We start from the raw sequence: 22,711 nt of genomic DNA, 5'->3' as shown, positions 1-22,711 counted from the left end.
GATAAGGGCTTTTACAAGACAAAGCCGCCAATTCTGAAACCCGCCTGGCCGACGCCAGGGCCAACAGCATGACCACTTTCCACGTGAGATATTTTAAATCCACAGTCTTAAGTGGTTCGAACCAATGTGATTTCAGGAATGCCAAAACCACATTGAGATCCCAAGGTGCCACTGGGGGCACAAAAGGAGGCTGAATATGCAGTACTCCTTTGACAAAAGTCTGAACTTCAGGCAGTGAAGCCAGTTCTCTTTGGAAGAAAATCGACAGAGCCGAAATCTGGACCTTTATGGACCCCAATTTGAGGCCCAACGTCACCCCTGCTTGTAGGAAGTGCAGGAATCGACCCATGTGAAATTCCTCCGTCGGGGCCTTCATGGCCTCACACCAAGCAACATATTTTCGCCAAATGCGGTGATAATGTCTTGCGGTGACATCCTTCCTGGCTTTGATCAGGGTAGGGATGACTTCCTCCGGAATACCCTTTTCCTTCAGGATCCGGTGTTCAACCGCCATGCCGTCAAACGCAGCCTCGGTAAGTCTTGGAACAGACAGGGTCCCTGCTGCAGCAGGTCTTGTCTGAGCGGCAGAGGCCAAGGGTCCTCTGTAAGCATCTCTTGAAGTTCCGGGTACCAAGCTCTTCTTGGCCAATCCGGAACCACGAGTATGGTTTTCACTCCTCGCCTTCTTATTATTCTCAGTACCTTGGGTATGAGAGGTAGAGGAGGAAACACATAAACCGACTGGTACACCCATGGTGTCACTAGAGCGTCCACCGCTATCGCCTGAGGGTCTCTTGACCGGGCGCAATATCTTTTCAACTTCTTGTTGAGGCGGGACGCCATCATGTCTACCTGTGGTTTTTCCCACCGGTTGACCAGCATTTGGAAGACTTCTGGATGAAGTCCCCATTCTCCCGGGTGGAGGTCGTGCCTGCTGAGGAAGTCTGCTTCCCAGTTGTCCACTCCCGGAATGAACACTGCCGTCAGTGCTAACACATGATTCTCTGCCCATCTGAGAATCCTTGTGGCTTCTGCCATCGCCATCCTGCTTCTCGTGCCGCCCTGTCTGTTTACATGGGCGACCGCCGTGATGTTGTCTGACTGGATCAGTACCGGCTGGTTTTGAAGCAGGGGTCTTGCCTGGCTTAGGGCATTGTAAATGGCCCTTAGCTCCAGGATATTTATGTGGAGAGAAATCTCCTGATTTGACCACAGTCCTTGGAAATTTCTTCCCTTTGTGACTGCCCCCCAGCCCCGAAGGCTGGCATCCGTGGTCACCAGGACCCAGTCCTGTATTCCGAATCTGCGGCCCTCTAGTAGATGAGCCCTCTGCAGCCACCACAGCAGCGACACCCTGGTTCTGGCCGATAGGGTTTTCCGCTGTTGCATCTGGAGATGGGACCCGGACCATTTGTCCAACAGGTCCCACTGGAACGTCCTTGCGTGGAACCTTCCGAATGGAATTGCTTCGTACGAAGCTACCATTTTTCCCAGGACTCGTGTGCATTGATGTACCGACACTTTTCCTGGTTTTAGGATGTCTCTGACCAGAGATGACAAATCCTCGGCTTTTTCCAGTGGAAGAAACACTCTTTTCTGGTCTGTGTCCAGAATCATTCCCAGGAACAGAAGACGTGTCGTCGGGACCAGCTGTGACTTTGGAATATTGAGAATCCAGCCGTGCTGTTGTAGCACTTCCTGAGAAAGTGCCACCCCCACTATCAACTGTTCTTTGGACCTCGCCTTTATCAGGAGATCGTCCAAGTACGGGATAATTAAAACTCCCTTCTTGCGAAGGAGTATCATCATTTCGGCCATTACCTTGGTAAAGACCCTCGGTGCCGTGGATAACCCAAACGGCAGTGTCTGGAACTGATAGTGACAGTCCTGTACCACAAATCAGAGGTACTCCTGGTGCGGAGGGTAAATGGGGACATGCAGGTACGCATCCTTGATGTCCAGGGATACCATGTAATCCCCCTCCTCCAGGCTCGCAATAACCGCCCTGAGCGATTCCATCTTGAACTTGAACCTTTTGATATAAGTGTTCAAGGCTTTTAAATTTAAGATGGGTCTCACCGAACCGTCCGGTTTTGGTACCACAAACATTGTGGAGTAGTAACCCTTTCCTTGCTGAAGGAGGGGTACCTTGACAATCACTTTCTGTGAATACAGTTTTTGAATAGCCACCAACACTGCCTCCCTGGCAGAGGGAGTTGCCGGCAAGGCAGATTTTAGGAAACGGCGGGGGGGAGACGTCTCGAATTTCAGCCTGTACCCCTGAGATACTACTTGAAGGACCCAGGGATCCACTTGTGAGAGAGCCCACTGTGTGCTGAAAAACCTGAGACGTGCCCCCACCGTTCCCGATTCCGCCTGAGCAGCCCCAGCGTCATGCTGTGGACTTACCGGACGCAGGGGAGGACTTCTGCTCTTGGAAACTAGCTGTGTGCTGCAGCTTTTTACCCCTTCCTCTGCCCCTCGGCAGAAAGGATGAGTCTCTAGCCCGCTTAGTTTTCTGGGGCCGAAAGGACTGTACCTGATAATACGGTGCTTTCTTTTGCTGTGGGGTAGCCTGTGGCAAAAAAGTCGATTTCCCAGCAGTAGCTGTGGAAACGAGGTCTGAAAGACATTCCCCAAAAAGTTCCACCCCTTTATAGGGTAAAACTTCCATGTGCCGCTTGGAGTCGGCATCACCTGACCATTGCCTAGTCCATAACCCCCGTCTGGCGGCAATGGACATAGCGCTTATTTTTGATGCCAGCCGGCAAATATCCCTCTGTGCATCACGCATGTATAAGACCGCGTCTTTTATATGGTCAATCGTTAGCAAAATATTGTCCCTATCCATGGTATCAATGTTTTCCGACAGGGAGTCTGACCACGCAGCTGCAGCACTGCACATCCAAGCTGATGCAATAGCGGGTCTCAATATAATGCCAGTGTGTGTGTATATAGCTTTTAGGGTACTTTCCTGCTTTCTATCAGCAGGTTCTTTTAGGGCGGCCGTATCCGGAGACGGTAGTGCCACCTTCTTTGATAAGCGTGTCAGCGCTTTATCTACCCTAGGGGGTGTTTCCCAGCGTGACCTATCCTCTGGCGGGAAAGGGTACGCAGCCATTAACCGTTTAGAAATGATCAATTTCTTATCTGGGGAAGTCCACGCTTCCTCACACACCTCATTTAATTCGTCAGATGCAGGAAAAACTACTGGTAGTTTTTTCTCACCAAACAGAATACCCTTTTTTGTGGTACCTGGGGTATCATCAGAAATGTGTAATACATTTTTCATAGCCTCAATCATATAACGGGTGGATCTATTGGAGGGTACACTCGTCTCATCATCGTCGACACTGGAGTCGGTATCCGTGTCGACGTCTGTATCTGTCATCTGAGGTAGCGGGCGTTTTATAGCCCCTGATGACATTTGAGACGCTTGGACAGGCACAAGCTGAGTAGCCGGCTGTCCTATGTCGTCAAACCTTTTATGTAAGGAGCTGACACTGTCACGTAATTCCTTCCATAAGTCCATCCACACTGGTGTCGACCCCGCAGGGGGTGACATCACATTCACAGGCATTTGCTCCGCCTCCACATCATTATCCTCATCATACATGTCGACACAGCAGTACCGACACACAGCAGACACACAGGGAATGCTCTTACAGAGGACAGGACCCCACAAAGCCCTTTGGGGAGACAGAGGGAGAGTATGCCAGCACACACCAGGGCGCTATATAACACAGGGATATCACTAAACAGAGTGTTTTCCCCTATAGCTGCCTATAATATATATATACTGCGCCTAAATTGTGCCCCCCCCCCCTCTCTTTTTTACCCTTTCTGTAGTGCAGGACTGCAGGGGAGAGCCAGGGAGTTTCCTTCCAGCGGAGCTGTGAGGGAAAAATGGCGCCAGTGTGCTGAGGGAGTTGGCTCCGCCCCTTTTTCGGCGGGCTTTCTCCCGCTATTTTATCGTTTCTGGCAGGGGTTAATATACACCTATATAGCCTCTGGGGCTATATATGGTGTTAGTTTTGCCAGCCAAGGTGTTACTATTGCTGCTCAGGGCGCCCCCCCCCCAGCGCCCTGCACCCATCAGTGACCGCAGTGTGTGGTGTGCATGAGGAGCAATGGCGCACAGCTGCAGTGCTGTGCGCTACCTTGGAGAAGACAGAAGTCTTCAGCCGCTGATTTTCCGGACCACCTTCTTGTTTCTGGCTCTGTAAGGGGGACGGCGGCGCGGCTCCGGGAACGGACGACGAGGTCGGGTCCTGTGTTCGATCCCTCTGGAGCTAATGGTGTCCAGTAGCCTAAGAAGCCCAAGCTACCACCACTTAGGTAGGTTCGCTTCTTCTCCCCTTAGTCCCTCGTTGCAGTGAGCCTGTTGCCAGCAGGTCCCACTGAAAATAAAAAAACCTAAACTATACTTTCTTCTAGGAGCTCAGGAGAGCCCCTAGTGTGCATCCAGCTCAGCCGGGCACAGAAATCTAACTGAGGCTTGGAGGAGGGTCATAGGGGGAGGAGCCAGTGCACACCAGATAGTCCTAAATCTTTCTATAGAGTGCCCAATCTCCTGCGGAGCCCGTCTATTCCCCATGGTCCTTACGGAGTCCCCAGCATCCACTAGGACGTCAGAGAAAATGGGGAAACACTAGATAATCCTGGATTTTGGACGACGGCACAACCGACAGAACGATATGTAGGTCGGCATTATGCACTGAACAATATAACGCACGATCGATCGTTATATCATTCAGTGGCCACATACAGGATCGGAAGACGTGACACAATATGCGGTGACGGAGGGTGGAGGTGGGAAAAGCGTCCTACAAACAGTGGGCGTGGTGTGGGCGTGATTGCAATGGCTGTCACACGCAGCCGCCGCGATCAGAAAGATGGCGGCGGGCCTCCTGCTGGCACAGCCAGGCTGTGCCGGCAGAAGTCAACCCTAAATTCTGCGATCAAACAGAAATTGCAATGCGATCACAATTTCTGCTTGATCAAGGGGGGGGGGGGGGGGGGGGGGGGGCGGTCAGCATGCTGGACGGCCTTGCCCTGCGATGGGCGGCACCCAACATGCGTTCACAAGGATTGCAAATTCTGCTACTTAGCAGAATTTGCAATCCTTACTGAATGGGGCCCATTGTCACAGCTTGGCATATGAAGTCGCAACTTCTGCTTGGCGCAGCACGTGTGCCCGTGCCGGATGCAAGATGAGCATAGGTACATTTGTATTTATCCAGTTTATGCGGACTCACAAGTTTGCCTTATAAATGTATCAACATGTCCTGTGGGCTCGCAGAGTAACCAGCGCTGATCTCTTACCAATTCCCTGATTAAATACAATCATGTTGCCATTATGCTGCATAATGCAGTTATATATAATATCTACATGTACACACATGCCTACAAACATTTGAGAAGGACATTGTGCATGCCACACCCCCCATTACACAACAGGCTGGGGGCAAGTGCAGCTCTTTCCCAGTTGCTGGGTTTACCACCAGAAGCTCTATTTAGTGTTTAGATCCATTCCCCGATGCTCTCCTGTGTTTGTTCCAGCGTGAAAATGGACAAACAATAAGACTAAACTGTAATTAACATTACAGTAATGATAACACAGAAAGAAAACATTTGTCTGCCCATTTACATGCTGTTATCACATTGTACAGCATAATTTTCTTACTCTCAGCACTAAAATTTATTTTTACAATCCCGCCTCCTGTGTACTAATTATTCTCCCTACCAAATTAGACTGTATATCTCTGTAGCAGGCACTGTTCTTAAGGGGGGTACTCACGGAGCGATCGCTGCTTAAAATCTAAGCAATCTGACTAGATTGCTTAGATTTTAAGCATGATCGCTCCGTGTGTACCCCTCACAGCGAGTGCTAGATTGGCCTGCATGCAGGCCAATCTAGCAGGTCGCTCACTTCACCCGCTGGGTGAAATGCGCGGCCCCCCGTCTCCCCCCGCACGCTCAGCACACATCGCACTGTGCTGAGCGGTGGGAGAGATGTGTGCTGAGCGGTAGATTTGCTGTGGATCCTGCGGCGCTTTTCAGTCGCACTGCTGATCGGTGAGTGATTGACAGGAAAGGGGCGTTTCTGGGTGGTAACTGAGTGTTTTCCGGGAGTGTGCTAAAAAACGCAGGCGTGTCAGGGTAAAACGCGGGAGTGTCTGGAGAAACGGAGGATTGGCTGGCCGAACGCAGGGCGTGTTTGTGACGTCAAACCAGGAACTAAACGGACCGAGCTGATCGCAATCTAGGAGTAGGTCTGGAGCTACTCAGAAACTGCAAGAAAATATTTAGTAGCAATTCTGCTACTGTTTCGTTCGCTATTCTGCTATGCTAAAATACACTCCCAGAGGGCGGCGGCCTAGCGTTTGCAATGCTGCTAAAAGCAGCTAGTGAGCGAACAACTCGGAATGAGGGCCTTTATCGGAGGTGCATGCCTCCGCCATAATACAGTCAATATCAGCCATTAGCCTGTATGGCACTTAAGGAGCGATTCCATAATGCAATTCACAGATTCTCTAGGGATCAGCAAAATCCAGCATGTTAAAAATCCCAGACTTGACGATTCTGAGCATTAAAAACAGGAGAATTGAGATTATCCAACATGTTAGATTTTGCCGATCACCTAACCTAGGCATCGGCAGAACAGGGATTTGCCATAATACAGTTGCAAGAAAAAGTATGTGAACCCTTTGGAATTTCCTGGTTTTGTGCATAAATTGTTATGATCTTCATCTAAAGAGCCCCATACACTAGAGCGATAATGCACGATTTCATCCCAATTAGGGCATTCGGCCCGATATATTGTGTGAAATCGGGCATTTTTGAGGAGTCTCCAGGCCGATCCGATGCGCGTTCCCCTGAGCATCGGATCGGATCCTCCAGATTGAATGTACTGCACATTCAATCTGGTCCGACCTGCGGGCATGGCTGGGATCGCCCAGGATACATCGGATGTAAAAGGACTGTAGTTGCCTGATGTATGGCTCCATTAATGGTAACATTTGTTGTGGAATTTTGATTTATACCTACTATTTATGTTGCTATGACTGCTGCTAGAGAACAGTAGCAGGCAGGCTAATGCAAGTAGGTTTGTCAGTAACCGATATTGCCTTGACTAAGCATATATTCTACATGCAAAATAACCAGACTTTGTACATACTGTCATCGCCACCAAGTCAAATGTTTTAATGTGTTAAAATGAAAGTAGGAGACTATGGGGTATATTCAACTGAAGTCGAAAGCTGCCGTCTGTTGAAAAGACGTCAGTTTTCGACTTTTTTAGGTCGGAAGGGGTTCCGATTTATTCAATCTAACCACAAATTTTGTCGAAAAGCACGTGGATCGTCAGAATAGCTGCCAATCCACGTGCTTGTGTCGAAACTTTTCGACCATCTCACTTCGACTTTAAAAAAAAGTCAAAGTGAGACAGGGAGAGCAGCACCGGAGACGGGGAGAGCGGCACTGGGGACTGGGAGAGCATTGCCGGAGGATGTCACAACCACCGTTCACAGCATCTACCCAGCTCCAGCAAGCATGACCTCACTTGCTGAAGCCGGGTGGATGCTGCCGTGAGCGGCGGCTGTGATGCAGGGATGGGGAGAGGAGGGACGGGGAGAGGCAGAGAGTTGGAGGGGGGAGACAGGGGAGAACCGCGTCTCTCCCACGTCTCCCCTTCCCCGCATCTCAATTAGACTTTGAGATGTCATTGAATAGCCCAGGTCGGATCCATCCTGACAAATGAATGTCGGAATGGATCCGACTTCGATTGAATATACCCCTATTTATGGTAAATGCCAAGTTTTGACCACATTATTATTAATGATTATTTTATTTGTATAGTTCTTTCTCCAATAGGACTTAAGGCACTTACAGAAACAATTAAGTACAAAAAAGCTTTTCAGAAAATTCAGAGAGTATGGGGATAGTACAAGACATTAAGGAACTTCTTGAGTATACAGGAAAGTCTTAAGTCTGTTTTTGAAGGATTCTAGAGTGGGGGCCTCTCGAACTGTGCGGGGACGTGAGTTCCATAGAGTTGGGCCACACCATTGCTGTGTGACCATATCACACACCCACCAAGAACCTTTGCAGTACGGTGGACATTGGGGGTAATTCAGACATGATCGCTCGCTAGCGTATTTTGCAGCGCTGCGATCAGGTCAGAACTGGGCATGGGTATGCACCGCAATGCACAGGCGCGTTGCCCGGGTACAAAGCGGATTGTTGCTGTGCAATGGGTTTTACGAAGAATCCATTCGCACAGGAGATTGACAGGAAGAAGGCGTTTATGGGTGTCAACTGACCATTTTCAAGGAGTGGTTGGAAAAACGCAGGTGTGTCCAAGCATTTGCAGGGCGGGTGACTGACGTCAATTCCGGCCCCCGGACAGGCTCAAGTGATCGCAGAGGCTGAGTAAGTTCTGGGCAACTCAGAAACTGCACAAAAGTTTTTTTGTACCGCTCGGCTGCACATGCGATCGCACACTTGCACAGCTGAAATACACTCCCTGATGGGCGGCGACTATGCGAACGCAGGACTGCAAAAAGTAGCTAGCGAGCGATCAGGTCTGAATTACCCCCTTTATGCAATAGATATCATCTACCCTTGTGTATCAATGCCTATTTCCCGACTGATTGTAAGCTTGCGAGCAGGGCCTTTCTACCTATATATCTGTCTGTTATTACCCAGTTTTGTTTTATCATTGTTATTTCCATTTGTAAATCACCACGGAATTTGCTGCACTGTATAAGAAACTGTTAATTTTAGGTACTGTTATAAGTACTTCATATACAGTTAGCAGTAATCGAGCGGGGCAGTATGGAATCATAAGTATATGGGTAAATGCAGTTGGAATATGCCCTAATGTCAGTCTCTTGGCGAGTGTGTGGTCATATTCTAGCTATAATAATCAGCCTCCGTGTAGTCACATGTAATCTGCCTGTTCTATCTGTGCACAGAATAGCCACTTTCAAAATTGGCCTCTAACCTGCATTACCAAAAGGGTGGTATTCAGTATGCCGGCTGTTGGGATCCCGGCGCTCAGTATACCGGTGCTGCAATCCCGACACCATGACCATGGAGGGAGAATAAACAGCGTGGCATGCGTAGCGTGCCACCGTGCCCGCAGCGTGGCCAGCGCAGCAGGCCCACAAGGGGCTTATTTGCGCTCGCCCAGCTGCCGGTATGCCAGCGGACGGGATCACGGCGCCGGTGTGCTGGCCGCCGGGTTCCAGGCCACCTGCATACCATACTACACCCTTACCAAAACGGTCACTAAGATAGTCATTTGTTGGAGCGGTAGATCAACCCCCAGGGTGGACAACATTGGAACTTATTGTCTTATTTTATTGTTCACTTTTTCAATGGACTATCAACAGTCTTTACATCAGTGGTTCCCAAACTTATTTGATTCATGGCACACCTAGGCCAAAAGTTTCTTATTAAGAAATTCTGAAAAAAGTATGAAATTAAGTGAATTACGTTTATACTGTATGTCATTCTTAGGTTCCGTTATGTGGTGAGGGACAGGATTTGCTTCTGTTTTTCCACATATTTTACAACAGAAACCCATAAGCACTGGTTTTGCCTATTACAATGACCAAAATATAATTTGAATTGGTCCTGGACAACCAACCCATGGCACCCCTGCAAGTGCCCCGAGGCACTTTAGGATAGTGTTCTCGCTAAGATTTGATGCGGGCAGTGCGCAGGGGTTGCGGGGGCACTGCGTTTGTACGTGTGCACTAAAAGGAGCGGCAGGCCGCACCCCTTGACGTCACTAGTTGGCCATGCCCTAAGCGTTGTCGTCACTGATGGGGGCTTCCCCCAAGCTCTCCCTTTAATGTGAATAGATGCCGTGTGCATGTCAGGGCACCCAGTTTAGGAACCACTGGTTTACATGCTTCTCACTGGGTGAGTTCATATCAGCTGCTGGGAAAAGTTGTCACTCTGTTTTGATGTGGGCAGATATATTACCAGTGTCACAAAGAGAGATCAGCCAGGACATCACAATGGTCCATTACAGTGATCATCTCCAGGCACATACTTACTTTAGACAGGAGAAAGACTACAAAACGCATAAACATAATGAGTTTGCCACTTAAAAAGACTGAGGCCCTGATTCTGATGTGGATGCATTTGCATTCACAATAGGGGCCTCCGTCAGTACAGCGAGAGTGCTAACATGCACATGTTCATCTCAGCCTTCTCTTTTTGCACATGCGTGTGATGGAGATTGCAAGCGCTGAGACACCTGTTTTTTGTGTCCGTGGCCAGTGCAACTGCATCGATGGATCTGAACACTCCACAATTGCTCGCAACATCAACACTTGCAACACCTTATGGTCTACTCAGTGATTCTGGTTTGTGTAAAGAATCGAGTACCAGTGTTAGATGCCTCTTTAATCAGCAGAATTATTAGGTCTGGCTCTGATCAAGACTGTATACTGTTGCCGTTAAAAAGATCTTCAGAACTAAATTAGTACATCTGTTATTTTGATTTAACCATCTGTGCTGAAACCTGGATATCACTAAAACCTGCACTGTTAGTGTGCCTAAGGCTACGGCTACACATAGCAGCCAAGCGCCTGGTCGGGTGGGGGAATTTGTGTGCACACGGATCCTGTTCTGCAGGATCCCGCAGAACAGAATCCGGCCAGTGACACACGAGATTTCAATAGCACACAGTGCTGCACAGCCGCACTATGGGGGTAATTCAGACCTGATCACTAGCAGGCGATTTTTGCACTGCTGCAATCAGATAGTCGCCGCCTACAGGGGGAGTGTATTTTAGCTGTGCAAGTGTGCGAACGCATGTGTGGCAGAGCTGAACAAACTGATTTTGTGCAGTCTGTGCGCAGCCCAGGACTTAGTCAGCCGCTGCGATCACTTCAGCCTGTTCGGGCTCGGAATTGACGTCAGACACCCGCCCTGCAAACGCTTGGACACTCCTGCGTTTTTCCAAACACTCCCAGAAAACGGTCAGTTGCCTCCCACAAATGCCCTCTTCCTGTCAAACCCATCACTGAACGGTGATCCGCTCTGTACCCGTGCGACGCGCCTGCACATTGCGGTACAAATACATGCACAGTTTAGACCTGATCGCCCACTGTGTGAAAACGCAGCCTAGCGATCAGGTCTGAATTACACCCTGTGTGAACACATACATTGAAATGTATGTGTTCACCTTGAAATCCCGTCGTCCTGCCATCCGGCCTGACCACAGCATGGTCCGCTGCAGTTGGATCCGGCGGCGGCAGGATTGCCGCACATGTGTGGGCAACTGCATACGCGCCCATGTGCATTTTCCTTCCGGCCAAGCGGGTCCCGATGAATGGGACCCTCTTGGCCCCTATATGTGGCCGTAGCCTTAAGGACCGATGTTGGGAATGCCTGCTCTAGACATAAATGATAAGCAAAATGATACAATTCAGGGGGCCACGCTGCCCTCTAACCTTTAAAGAGGCTGCACATTAGTTTAAATCTCAGCAGCAAGTTAAATTAATAGATTTAATCAACGATAGAGCCACCTGCCTGAAAATGTAGGACTTTTAAACAAGCTAAAGTTATTAAAAAAAGAAAAGAAAAAAAAAAAAACTATTATGACAACAAATACCCCTTTCACACCAGCCAAAATTTCCCGGGTTAATGCACATGAACGCGCATCAACCCGGAAAATTTCTCAGTGTGAAAGGGTACAGGGTCAAAATCCCGGGACTCTTGCCCCGGCATTTCAACCCTGCTATCTTCCAGGGTTGGTCCCGGGATCTTCCCGGGAACCTGGTCAGTGTGAACGGGAGCCGGGTCAATGTGCCCCGGCTCCCGTTCACTCTCTATGTAGCAGGCGGCGCTTAGAGATCATGTGATCTCTTGCGCCGCCCCCGCCGCTGACGTCAGCAACCTGGCATTATGCCGGGCTGCTGACTGCAGTATGCAAGGGGTCTTACCAGGGAATGTCCCTGTATGATCCCAGAACCGTATTCCCGGGTAAGACCCGCAGTTTTAGGTATGAAAGGGGTAAAAGTAGGAAGGAGCTCAGGCTGTTAGTGAAGGCTAGGAGAATGCACGGGCCGGTTCCCATCCCTGAGCTAGAAACATGCGGTTAGAGATAATGGGGTTATTCAGAGATGGATGCAGATCTTGCATCCGCAGAAGATATGTGTTCATCTACTCACATGCTGGGGGCCACCCAGCACAGGGCAAGGCCGCACAGCATGTGTGTGACACCACCCCAGACGCATCAATTTAAGGTTGACCCCTGGCTGCACTGTTTTTGTCGCAGCAACTGTGTGTGACGTCACGCAGCTGCCACAAAAGCGCTCCCGACATGCCCCCGTTTTGCCCATCACCCCTCCTCGCAATACCGCGTCGCCACCCATCCAATGCCAGCAGCTGTCAATTACATTGCGCCTGCAATGTATGTGATAAAACTTGAAACAATAATAATTTGTATTGATAAAAGAGTGATGCATATGAAGGGGATCAGTATGGGTTCCCGGTAACCGGGATGCTGGCTGTCACTATACCGGCGCTGGTATTGCGACTAGAGATGAGCGCCTTTTCGGGTTTTGTGTTTTGGTTTTGGGTTCGGTTCCGCGGCCGTGTTTTGGGTTCGAACGCGTTTTGGCAAAACCTCACCGAATTATTTTTGTCGGATTCGGGTGTGTTTTGGATTCGGGTGTTTTTTTCCAAAAACACTAAAAAACAGCTTAAATCATAGAATTTGGGGGTCATTTTGATCCCAAAGTATTATTAACCTCAAAAACCATAATTTACACTCATTTTCAGTCTATTCTGAATACCTCACAATATTATTTTTAGTCCTAAAATTTGCACCGAGGTCGCTGTGTGAGTAAGATAAGCGACCCTAGTGGCCGACACAAACACCGGGCCCATCTAGGAGTGGCACTGCAGTGTCACGCAGGATGTCCCTTCCAAAAAACCCTCCCCAAACAGCACATGACGCAAAGAAAAAAAGAGGCGCAATGAGGTAGCTGTGTGAGTAAGATTAGCGACCCTAGTGGCCGACACAAACACCGGGCCCATCTAGGAGTGGCACTGCAGTGTCACGCAGGATGGCCCTTCCAAAAAACCCTCCCCAAACAGCACATGACGCAAAGAAAAAAAGAGGCGCAATGAGGTAGCTGACTGTGTGAGTAAGATTAGCGACCCTAGTGGCCGACACAAACACCGGGCACATCTAGGAGTGGCACTGCAGTGTCACGCAGGATGTCCCTTCCAAAAAACCCTCCCCAATCAGCACATGATGCAAAGAAAAAGAAAAGAAAAAAAGAGGTGCAAGATGGAATTATCCTTGGGCCCTCCCACCCACCCTTATGTTGTATAAACAAAACAGGACATGCACACTTTAACCAACCCATCATTTCAGTGACAGGGTCTGCCACACGACTGTGACTGATATGACGGGTTGGTTTGGACCCCCCCCAAAAAAGAAGCAATTAATCTCTCCTTGCACAAACTGGCTCTACAGAGGCAAGATGTCCACCTCATCTTCACCCTCCGATATATCACCGTGTACATCCCCCTCCTCACAGATTATCAATTCGTCCCCACTGGAATCCACCATCTCAGCTCCCTGTGTACTTTGTGGAGGCAATTGCTGCTGGTCAATGTCTCCGCGGAGGAATTGATTATAATTCATTTTAATGAACATCATCTTCTCCACATTTTCTGGATGTAACCTCGTACGCCGATTGCTGACAAGGTGAGCGGCGGCACTAAACACTCTTTCGGAGTACACACTTGTGGGAGGGCAACTTAGGTAGAATAAAGCCAGTTTGTGCAAGGGCCTCCAAATTGCCTCTTTTTCCTGCCAGTATAAGTACGGACTGTGTGACGTGCCTACTTGGATGCGGTCACTCATATAATCCTCCACCATTCTATCAATGTTGAGAGAATCATATGCAGTGACAGTAGACGACATGTCCGTAATCGTTGTCAGGTCCTTCAGTCCGGACCAGATGTCAGCATCAGCAGTCGCTCCAGACTGCCCTGCATCACCGCCAGCGGGTGGGCTCGGAATTCTGAGCCTTTTCCTCGCACCCCCAGTTGCGGGAGAATGTGAAGGAGGAGATGTTGACAGGTCGCGTTCCGCTTGACTTGACAATTTTGTCACCAGCAGGTCTTTCAACCCCAGCAGACCTGTGTCTGCCGGAAAGAGAGATCCAAGGTAGGCTTTAAATCTAGGATCGAGCACGGTGGCCAAAATGTAGTGCTCTGATTTCAACAGATTGACCACCCGTGAATCCTTGTTAAGCGAATTAAGGGCTGCATCCACAAGTCCCACATGCCTAGCGGAATCGCTCCGTGTTAGCTCCTCCTTCAATGCCTCCAGCTTCTTCTGCAAAAGCCTGATGAGGGGAATGACCTGACTCAGGCTGGCAGTGTCTGAACTGACTTCACGTGTGGCAAGTTCAAAGGGCATCAGAACCTTGCACAACGTTGAAATCATTCTCCACTGCACTTGAGACAGGTGCATTCCACCTACTATATCGTGCTCAATTGTATAGGCTTGAATGGCCTTTTGCTGCTCCTCCAACCTCTGAAGCATATAGAGGGTTGAATTCCACCTCGTTACCACTTCTTGCTTCAGATGATGGCAGGGCAGGTTCAGTAGTTTTTGGTGGTGCTCCAGTTTTCTGTACGTGGTGCCTGTACGCCGAAAGTGTCCCGCAATTCTTCTGGCCACCGACAGCATCTCTTGCACGCCCCTGTCGTTTTTTAAAAAATTCTGCACCACCAAATTCAAGGTATGTGCAAAACATGGGACGTGCTGGAATTGGCCCAGATTTAATGCACACACAATATTGCTGGCGTTGTCCGATGCCACAAATCCACAGGAGAGTCCAATTGGGGTAAGCCATTCCGCGATGATCTTCCTCAGTTGCCGTAAGAGGTTTTCAGCTGTGTGCGTATTCTGGAAAGCGGTGATACAAAGCGTAGCCTGCCTAGGAAAGAGTTGGCGTTTGCGAGATGCTGCTACTGGTGCCGCCGCTGCTGTTCTTGCGGCGGGAGTCCATACATCTACCCAGTGGGCTGTCACAGTCATATAGTCCTGACCCTGCCCTGCTCCACTTGTCCACATGTCCGTGGTTAAGTGGACATTGGGTACAGCTGCATTTTTTAGGACACTGGTGACTCTTTTTCTGAGGTCTGTGTACATTTTCGGTATCGCCTGCCTAGAGAAATGGAACCTAGATGGTATTTGGTACCGGGGACACAGTACCTCCAACAAGTCTCTAGTTGGCTCTGCAGTAATGATGGATACCGGAACCACGTTTCTCACCACCCAGGATGCCAAGGCCTCAGTTATCCGCTTTGCAGTAGGATGACTGCTGTGATATTTCATCTTCCTCGCAAAGGACTGTTGAACAGTCAATTGCTTACTGGAAGTAGTACAAGTGGGCTTACGACTTCCCCTCTGGGATGACCATCGACTCCCAGCGGCAACAACAGCAGCGCCAGCAGCAGTAGGCGTTACACGCAAGGATGCATCGGAGGAATCCCAGGCAGGAGAGGACTCGTCAGACTTGCCAGTGACATGGCCTGCAGGACTATTGGCATTCCTGGGGAAGGAGGAAATTGACACTGAGGGAGTTGGTGGGGTGGTTTGCGTGAGCTTGGTTACAAGAGGAAGGGATTTACTGGTCAGTGGACTGCTTCCGCTGTCACCCAAAGTTTTTGAACTTGTCACTGACTTATTATGAATGCGCTGCAGGTGACGTATAAGGGAGGATGTTCCGAGGTGGTTAACGTCCTTACCCCTACTTATTACAGCTTGACAAAGGGAACACACGGCTTGACACCTGTTGTCCGCATTTCTGGTGAAATACCTCCACACCGAAGAGCTGATTTTTTTGGTATTTTCACCTGGCATGTCAACGGCCATATTCCTCCCACGGACAACAGGTGTCTCCCCGGGTGCCTGACTTAAACAAACCACCTCACCATCAGAATCCTCCTGGTCAATTTCCTCCCCAGCGCCAGCAACACCCATATCCTCCTCATCCTGGTGTACTTCAACACTGACATCTTCAATCTGACTATCAGGAACTGGACTGCGGGTGCTCCTTCCAGCACTTGCAGGGGGCGTGCAAATGGTGGAAGGCGCATGCTCTTCACGTCCAGTGTTGGGAAGGTCAGGCATCGCAACCGACACAATTGGACTCTCCTTGTGGATTTGGGATTTCAAAGAACGCACAGTTCTTTGCGGTGCTTTTGCCAGCTTGAGTCTTTTCAGTTTTCTAGCGAGAGGCTGAGTGCTTCCATCCTCATGTGAAGCTGAACCACTAGCCATGAACATAGGCCAGGGCCTCAGCCGTTCCTTGCCACTCCGTGTGGTAAATGGCATATTGGCAAGTTTACGCTTCTCCTCCGACAATTTTATTTTAGGTTTTGGAGTCCTTTTTTTTCTGATATTTGGTGTTTTGGATTTGACATGCTCTGTACTATGACATTGGGCATCGGCCTTGGCAGACGACGTTGCTGGCATTTCATCGTCTCGGCCATGACTAGTGGCAGCAGCTTCAGCACGAGGTGGAAGTGGATCTTGATCTTTCCCTAATTTTGGAACCTCAACTTTTTTGTTCTCCATATTTTATAGGCAGAACTAAAAGGCACCTCAGGTAAACAATGGAGATGGATGGATTGGATACTAGTATACAATTATGGACGGACTGCCACGGTTAGGTGGTATAAAAAAACCACGGTTAGGTGGTATATAATACAATTATGGATGGACGGACTGCCTGCCGAGTGCCGACACAGAGGTAGCCACAGCCGTGAACTACCGCACTGTACACTGGTTGATAAAGAGATAGTAGTATACTCGTAACAACTAGTATGACGACGGTATAAAGAATGAAAAAAAAAACCACGGTTAGGTGGTATATATTATAATACAATTATGGATGGACGGACTGCCTGCCGAGTGCCGACACAGAGGTAGCCACAGCCGTGAACTACCGCACTGTACACTGGTTGATAAAGAGATAGTAGTATACTCGTAACAACTAGTATGACGACGGTATAAAGAATGAAAAAAAAACCACGGTTAGGTGGTATATAATACAATTATGGTTGGACGGACTGCCTGCCGAGTGCCGACACAGAGGTAGCCACAGCCGTGAACTACCGCACTGTACACTGGTTGATAAAGAGATAGTAGTATACTCGTAACAACTAGTATGACGACGGTATAAAGAATGAAAAAAAAACCACGGTTAGGTGGTATATATTATAATACAATTATGGATGGACGGACTGCCTGCCGAGTGCCGACACAGAGGTAGCCACAGCCGTGAACTACCGCACTGTACTGTGTCTGCTGCTAATATAGACTGGTTGATAAAGAGATAGTATACAATACTACTAATATACTGGTGGTCAGGCACTGGTCACCACTAGTCACACTGGCAGTGGCACTCCTGCAGCAAAAGTGTGCACTGTTTAATTTTAATATAATATTATTTATCATGTACTCCTGGCTCCTGCTATAACAACCTGCAGTGCTCCCCAGTCTCCCCCACAATTATAAGCTTTATATACAATACATTGATGTGCAGCACACTGGGCTGAGCAGTGCACACAGACTGAGTCACTGTGTGACTGTGTATCGTTTTTTTCAGGCAGAGAACGGATATATTAAATAAAACAAACAACTGCACTGTCTCTGGTGGTCACTGGTCACTGTGGTCGTCAGTCACTAAACTCTGTCTGCACTCTCTTCTAATCTACAGTATCACAGCAATCTCTCTCTCTCTCTCTCTTCTAAATCTAATCTAAATGGAGAGGACGCCAGCCACGTCCTCTCCCTATCAATATCAATGCACGTGTGAAAATGGCGGCGACGCGCGGCTCCTTATATAGAATCCGAGTCTCGCGAGAATCCGACAGCGTCATGATGACGTTCGGGCGCGCTCGGGTTAACCGAGCAAGGCGGGAAGATCCGAGTCGCTCGGACCCGTGAAAAAAAAAGTGAAGTTCGTGCGGGTTCGGATTCAAAGAAACCGAACCCGCTCATCTCTAATTGCGACCACCCGGATCCCGACGGGCAGTATGTTAAAAGCATACCATATGAAGCACAAGGAAATACAAATGAAACAAGTAAACACATTTTATCCATTTACCTAGCACATAAATGTAACTATGTATTTTTTTGGTCTACTGTTTTAGCCAAGAATATATATTGCAGGCATAAAAGTACAAAAGCCAATTAAAAAAAATTGGATTAGCGTATGCATAAAGAATATATTCAATAAATAAAAGAGCAATAGTGTTTGGAAACATTTCAGGAATTACATTTTATAGCATTTGAAAACCAAAGGCATTAAAAAACAATATAATGTGAGTTCGTAGTCTGCTTTATATACCTAAACAGCCTGTATTAGAGGAATACTGCTACCACCAAACAGTGTTGTGAGCCTATGTCCCAATGAATGCCCATGGCTTACAGTTAGTTTATGATAGGCTACTTTAACACACTGTTGCTAAATTTCTTTCCAACTCGATTTTTTTGGTTTATTTATTCTCTTTACAATAGGGCATCTGTTCCGTCAGTGTGATTTTCTCACTTCCTAGTAAACAGGCCTAATGTAGTAGCTGATTACCTAGGTATTGTGTGACTCAACACATTGCAGTTTCAGTACAAAAAAAATGCCCAATCAGACAAGTGAACGGCCTTCACCCGCCATGACACCGCCAACTTTCTGCACACTGTCAGCTAGGCCTGTGAAAAGCATGTCCTCACACACAGCAGTGACATGTAATATCACTAATCTCAAACATAGCACGCCTACAAGGAAAATAATAACAAGATACTGTCTCTTCTCTGTCACACGGAGAAAAGGAAGGGTGTAGAACTGACAGACCTTCCAGACTGATTATTAGACGTTGAAAGTTTTATCCACCCCTCTAATTATTTCCTTTCAAATATTTCACTTGTAAAACAACACCATCCCTTTTAAGTAATATAAATTTGTGGATAGTTTCCCACTTTTGATGAAGGCTGAAATGATAGTTCAAGTGGCAGAGATGGGAAGAACCAGAAAGTGATGATTATGTCTGAGAAGACAGCGAGCGTTAATGGGAAGACGTGAGATCAGACAGTAGAAATGTAATTAAATCATTTAGAAGATAACAAGCTTTTAAATTGCCTCTGAACAGATGTTGTATACACAGCATGGTGTATGTCAAAAATAGTTGCTGTTAATCTTAAGCCGGTAACGATTTAGTGTAACCAGTAAATCGTTATCGATGCGTGCTCCCATAGGTCGCTAGCGACATCCTCAGTCGTTTGAGCTGCATGTACAATCTGGGGATGACGCTAGCGACGCCAAGCTGCCGTATGCAGCAATGCCCCGCTTACCCCCCCCCACACACACACACACTACCCCCCGCCATCAGCAAGTATGTATGCCGGCACCCCCACTGGGTCCATAGCTCACAATTTCGCCGCAAACACATTATCGTCTAATGTGTACCCAGCTTTAATATCTGCCATGTAAAGCTGGGCATACACTATACAATTATCTGGAAGATCATCTGCCAGATCTGGCTTTTTGGAATGAAATTTGGTAATGGACGAGCGCAAATGACAATCGACCATTTGCTCTCAAACACGGAAAATGGACAAAACCTGTCTTTCAGCCAAATTGGTTAAATTACGGATTTAACTCATTTGTTTTAACGACAGGTTTTGTCCATTTTCCCAGCCAGATCTGGCAGATGATCTTCCAGATAATTGTATAGCGCATAAGACATTTAGGGGCCTAAAGATGAAGCTAAAGGTTCCAGATGAATCCTTCAAAAACAGCTTTTTCTGAGGATTTTCACACTTTAGAGTACAGATCATAGCAGCAATCCTCAGAGCTGTCAATGGGGACAGCAATAATGCCATAATTTACAAGTTCTGAAAAGGTTGGAGTTTCGGAGCCTGGCCCCTTTAGCTAATGCCACCTTTATATCCCGCTACAGCATTAGTTAATCTTGGTCTGAATCCAAAAGTAAAGTGATAGCATTATCTATCACTTTACTTTCTGGCCTTGTCTGGATGTGCTCTTTGTGTCACTTGTGTCACTTGTGTAATGGTGTCTGCACTGTAGTAAATAGCCCTGAAAAAGCATTAGGAATACTGATTTTCTAGGCTTTAGCACAATTGTTGTTAATTAGGCACCTTAATTATTTTCATTTCTATAGAAGTATTAGGGTAGTCATTGAGTAATAGTGTTGGGGGGAAAAAACCCTGTATAAAATAACCCATGTCATCTATTTGACATTGTTGGTGCTTTTACCTTAGAAGGTAAGGAAGATTACTAGCAGATACAGAATGTAAAATGCTAGTTCATCATTACCTTTATGTATTTGGTACTTGTTAAGTATGCAGAGACCACTTAACTGTACACCGATTGTTCCGGGTAGGGTTACTTTCACTTAAGCACAAGTGGTGTAATAGCACTACTGACCCAAACCCACCTTCCCACTGCTCCACTCTGACAGACTGCTGCAATAAACGGTGTGCTGCCAGACATAGGTGACAGGCCATGGCAGAGACACAGGGTTAGATGTGTGTATGGTGGGGGCTGCCAGGCTAGGCCTATGGTCCATGGAGTGATCACTTCAGGTGGATGAGAGCTGATTGCATGAATGTGGGATGAAGCTAGGACTAGCTTGTAATAACAGCAATAACATGAGCAAAGAGTCCATGATCCAAGTAGTGCCTGTATAATTAACAAGTGTATTTTCATTGTTATTATTACGTTTTAAGTTTTGCAATGTACAAAGTAGTTAAGTATACTGTAATAAGAATAATCCTCAAAATACTGAAACGATATATATTTCCATGTAAAGATTACTTATATTACACTTACCTTAGTGATAATTAGAAGTTCTCCATGTTCTTTACCGCCTTTCAAGGTAAATCCCCAAGGAGCCCCACCAGTGAGAAATACATCCACCAATCTGCAGCCTTCCACTACTTTCCTCTCCATCATCATGTTCTGCCCTTGGTCCAAGCTTGGGGGAGTCCTCAGGACATCAGGCACAAACCTGTCTTGTCCCCCTCTAGTCTCCAGGCTCTCCATGGTGCTGGCCAGTACGGTCCCAGACATGTACTCCTCCAGAAGTAACAAAGAATGGGAGAATATTGCCTTCTCGGTCAGACTACATAGCAGAAGTCAGGCTGAAGAGACCATTATGTACTCTCCTCCCATTAAACAAACAGAAGTATTCCTGATAGTGCGCAGATACAATGTAACCAAGTTTATTAGAAAGAGCAGAAACAATCCACGTACTGCATTTACTGTGAGGATATCTGAAGTAAGCCGCAGCTGGTAATATACTGATTATTCCTGGTCAAATAATAATAATAGGTCCCTATAAGCAATGAGGAGAGTTCCGGCTGTACATACTCCACATGCCCAGAGGGGGCGCTACTGCTGCTCTGCCCATTGCTCTGCTGCCCCCGGGGGATCAGATCCGGGGAGCAGGTAACACATGCCCTGGTCCCAGTTGTCCCAGCAGCACAGAGACAGTCCCGGCGTCACTTTGCGGAGTTCTCCAGGAGCCACCTGTCCTGGCACACAGCCGCAGTGACCGCGATCACAGGTTGCTCAGAGTCACCTTCCTCCCAGCCGCACAGCTGACGATGTCCTGTCCCCTCCCCGGCACGGCGCTGCCAGTGTCTCTGCTCCGAACTTGTTCCAGCTCCTCCAGCTCTTTCCTGCTGCTGCCCTCACTGCAGCCTGTTGCTGCTTCCCTCTCCCGGGCACGGCGTGTTATTGTTATATCAGCCGGAGACTGGCGACTGGGACCTGCTGAGGGTGCACGGAGCTAAATAATGCAGCCGGGCTCGCAGGAGTCTCTTCCCTGCTGCTGCTGGCTGCTCCCTCCCTTCCCCCTCTCCTGCTTAGCAATCACTCACTGATTATCCCTGGGAGAGAGAGAATGCGCGTGTCACTGGCTACACAGGATACTCCTGAGCTGCTGCTGCTGCTGGTTGCTTTTGGTGGGGCTGTTTTTTTTGTTTTTTTTTAACTACTTAACATGTTGGACCAGACTTTAACACCTTGAGATGTGCATTAACTTTTCATAATATTTTGACTATATAGTCAAAATCTTATAGATTTATCTCACCTTGTGTACACACCTTAAAGCATACCTCCCAACTGTCCCGATTTTCGCGGGACAGTCCCGTTTTTTGGGGTCTGTCCCGCTGTCCCACCCGCGGGCCGTAGTGTCCCGCGGTAGGGGGGGGCAGTTGGGAGGCTCAGTCTCTCGCTGCCCTGCTTCGCAGAGCAGCGGTGAATAGACGCTGTGCGCATGCGCACAGCGTCTATTCATTGTAGACAAAGGGAGAGGGGGCATGCCAGCGGCTCACGGAGCGCTGGGCATGCCCCCTCAGTGACGAAATCGGGGGCGTGGCTCGCGATCGAGGATCTTCCCGCGAAGCCACGTCCCCTTTTCACAGGCCACACCCCTTTTCTGGAGCGCGAGCGGCTTCGCCGCGCGTGTGTCCCTCTTTCAAGGCGGCCAAAGTTGGGAGGTATGCCTTAAAGGACCTATTCATCATCACTTAATTTTTACAAAAGCAGGTGAAAAGTTAAATTTTCTCCTACTTTGTATAAATTGTTACTGTCATTCATTATAAAGGTAGTGCCACAAGAGATAGCACGGA

At 48.1% G+C, this 22,711-nt stretch overlaps 1 protein-coding gene across 2 annotated transcripts in view; it reads right to left on the bottom strand.

The window, feature by feature from the left end:
• Positions 1–21,986, bottom strand: part of SHROOM2 (shroom family member 2) — a 505,814-nt gene extending 483,828 nt beyond the window's left edge. For both annotated transcript variants that reach the window (XM_063955520.1, XM_063955521.1), the window contains exon 1: positions 20,907–21,986. In XM_063955520.1, the coding sequence (XP_063811590.1) occupies positions 20,907–21,146 (240 nt within the window). In that variant the 5' untranslated portion in view covers positions 21,147–21,986. The remainder of the gene's footprint in view (positions 1–20,906) is intronic.
• Between the last annotated feature and the right edge of the window lie 725 nt (positions 21,987–22,711).

This window comes from Pseudophryne corroboree, chromosome 2 (assembly GCF_028390025.1).
Source record: "Pseudophryne corroboree isolate aPseCor3 chromosome 2, aPseCor3.hap2, whole genome shotgun sequence".
Classification (NCBI taxonomy): domain Eukaryota; kingdom Metazoa; phylum Chordata; class Amphibia; order Anura; family Myobatrachidae; genus Pseudophryne; species Pseudophryne corroboree.
This window is presented reverse-complemented; position numbering and strand designations above follow the sequence as displayed.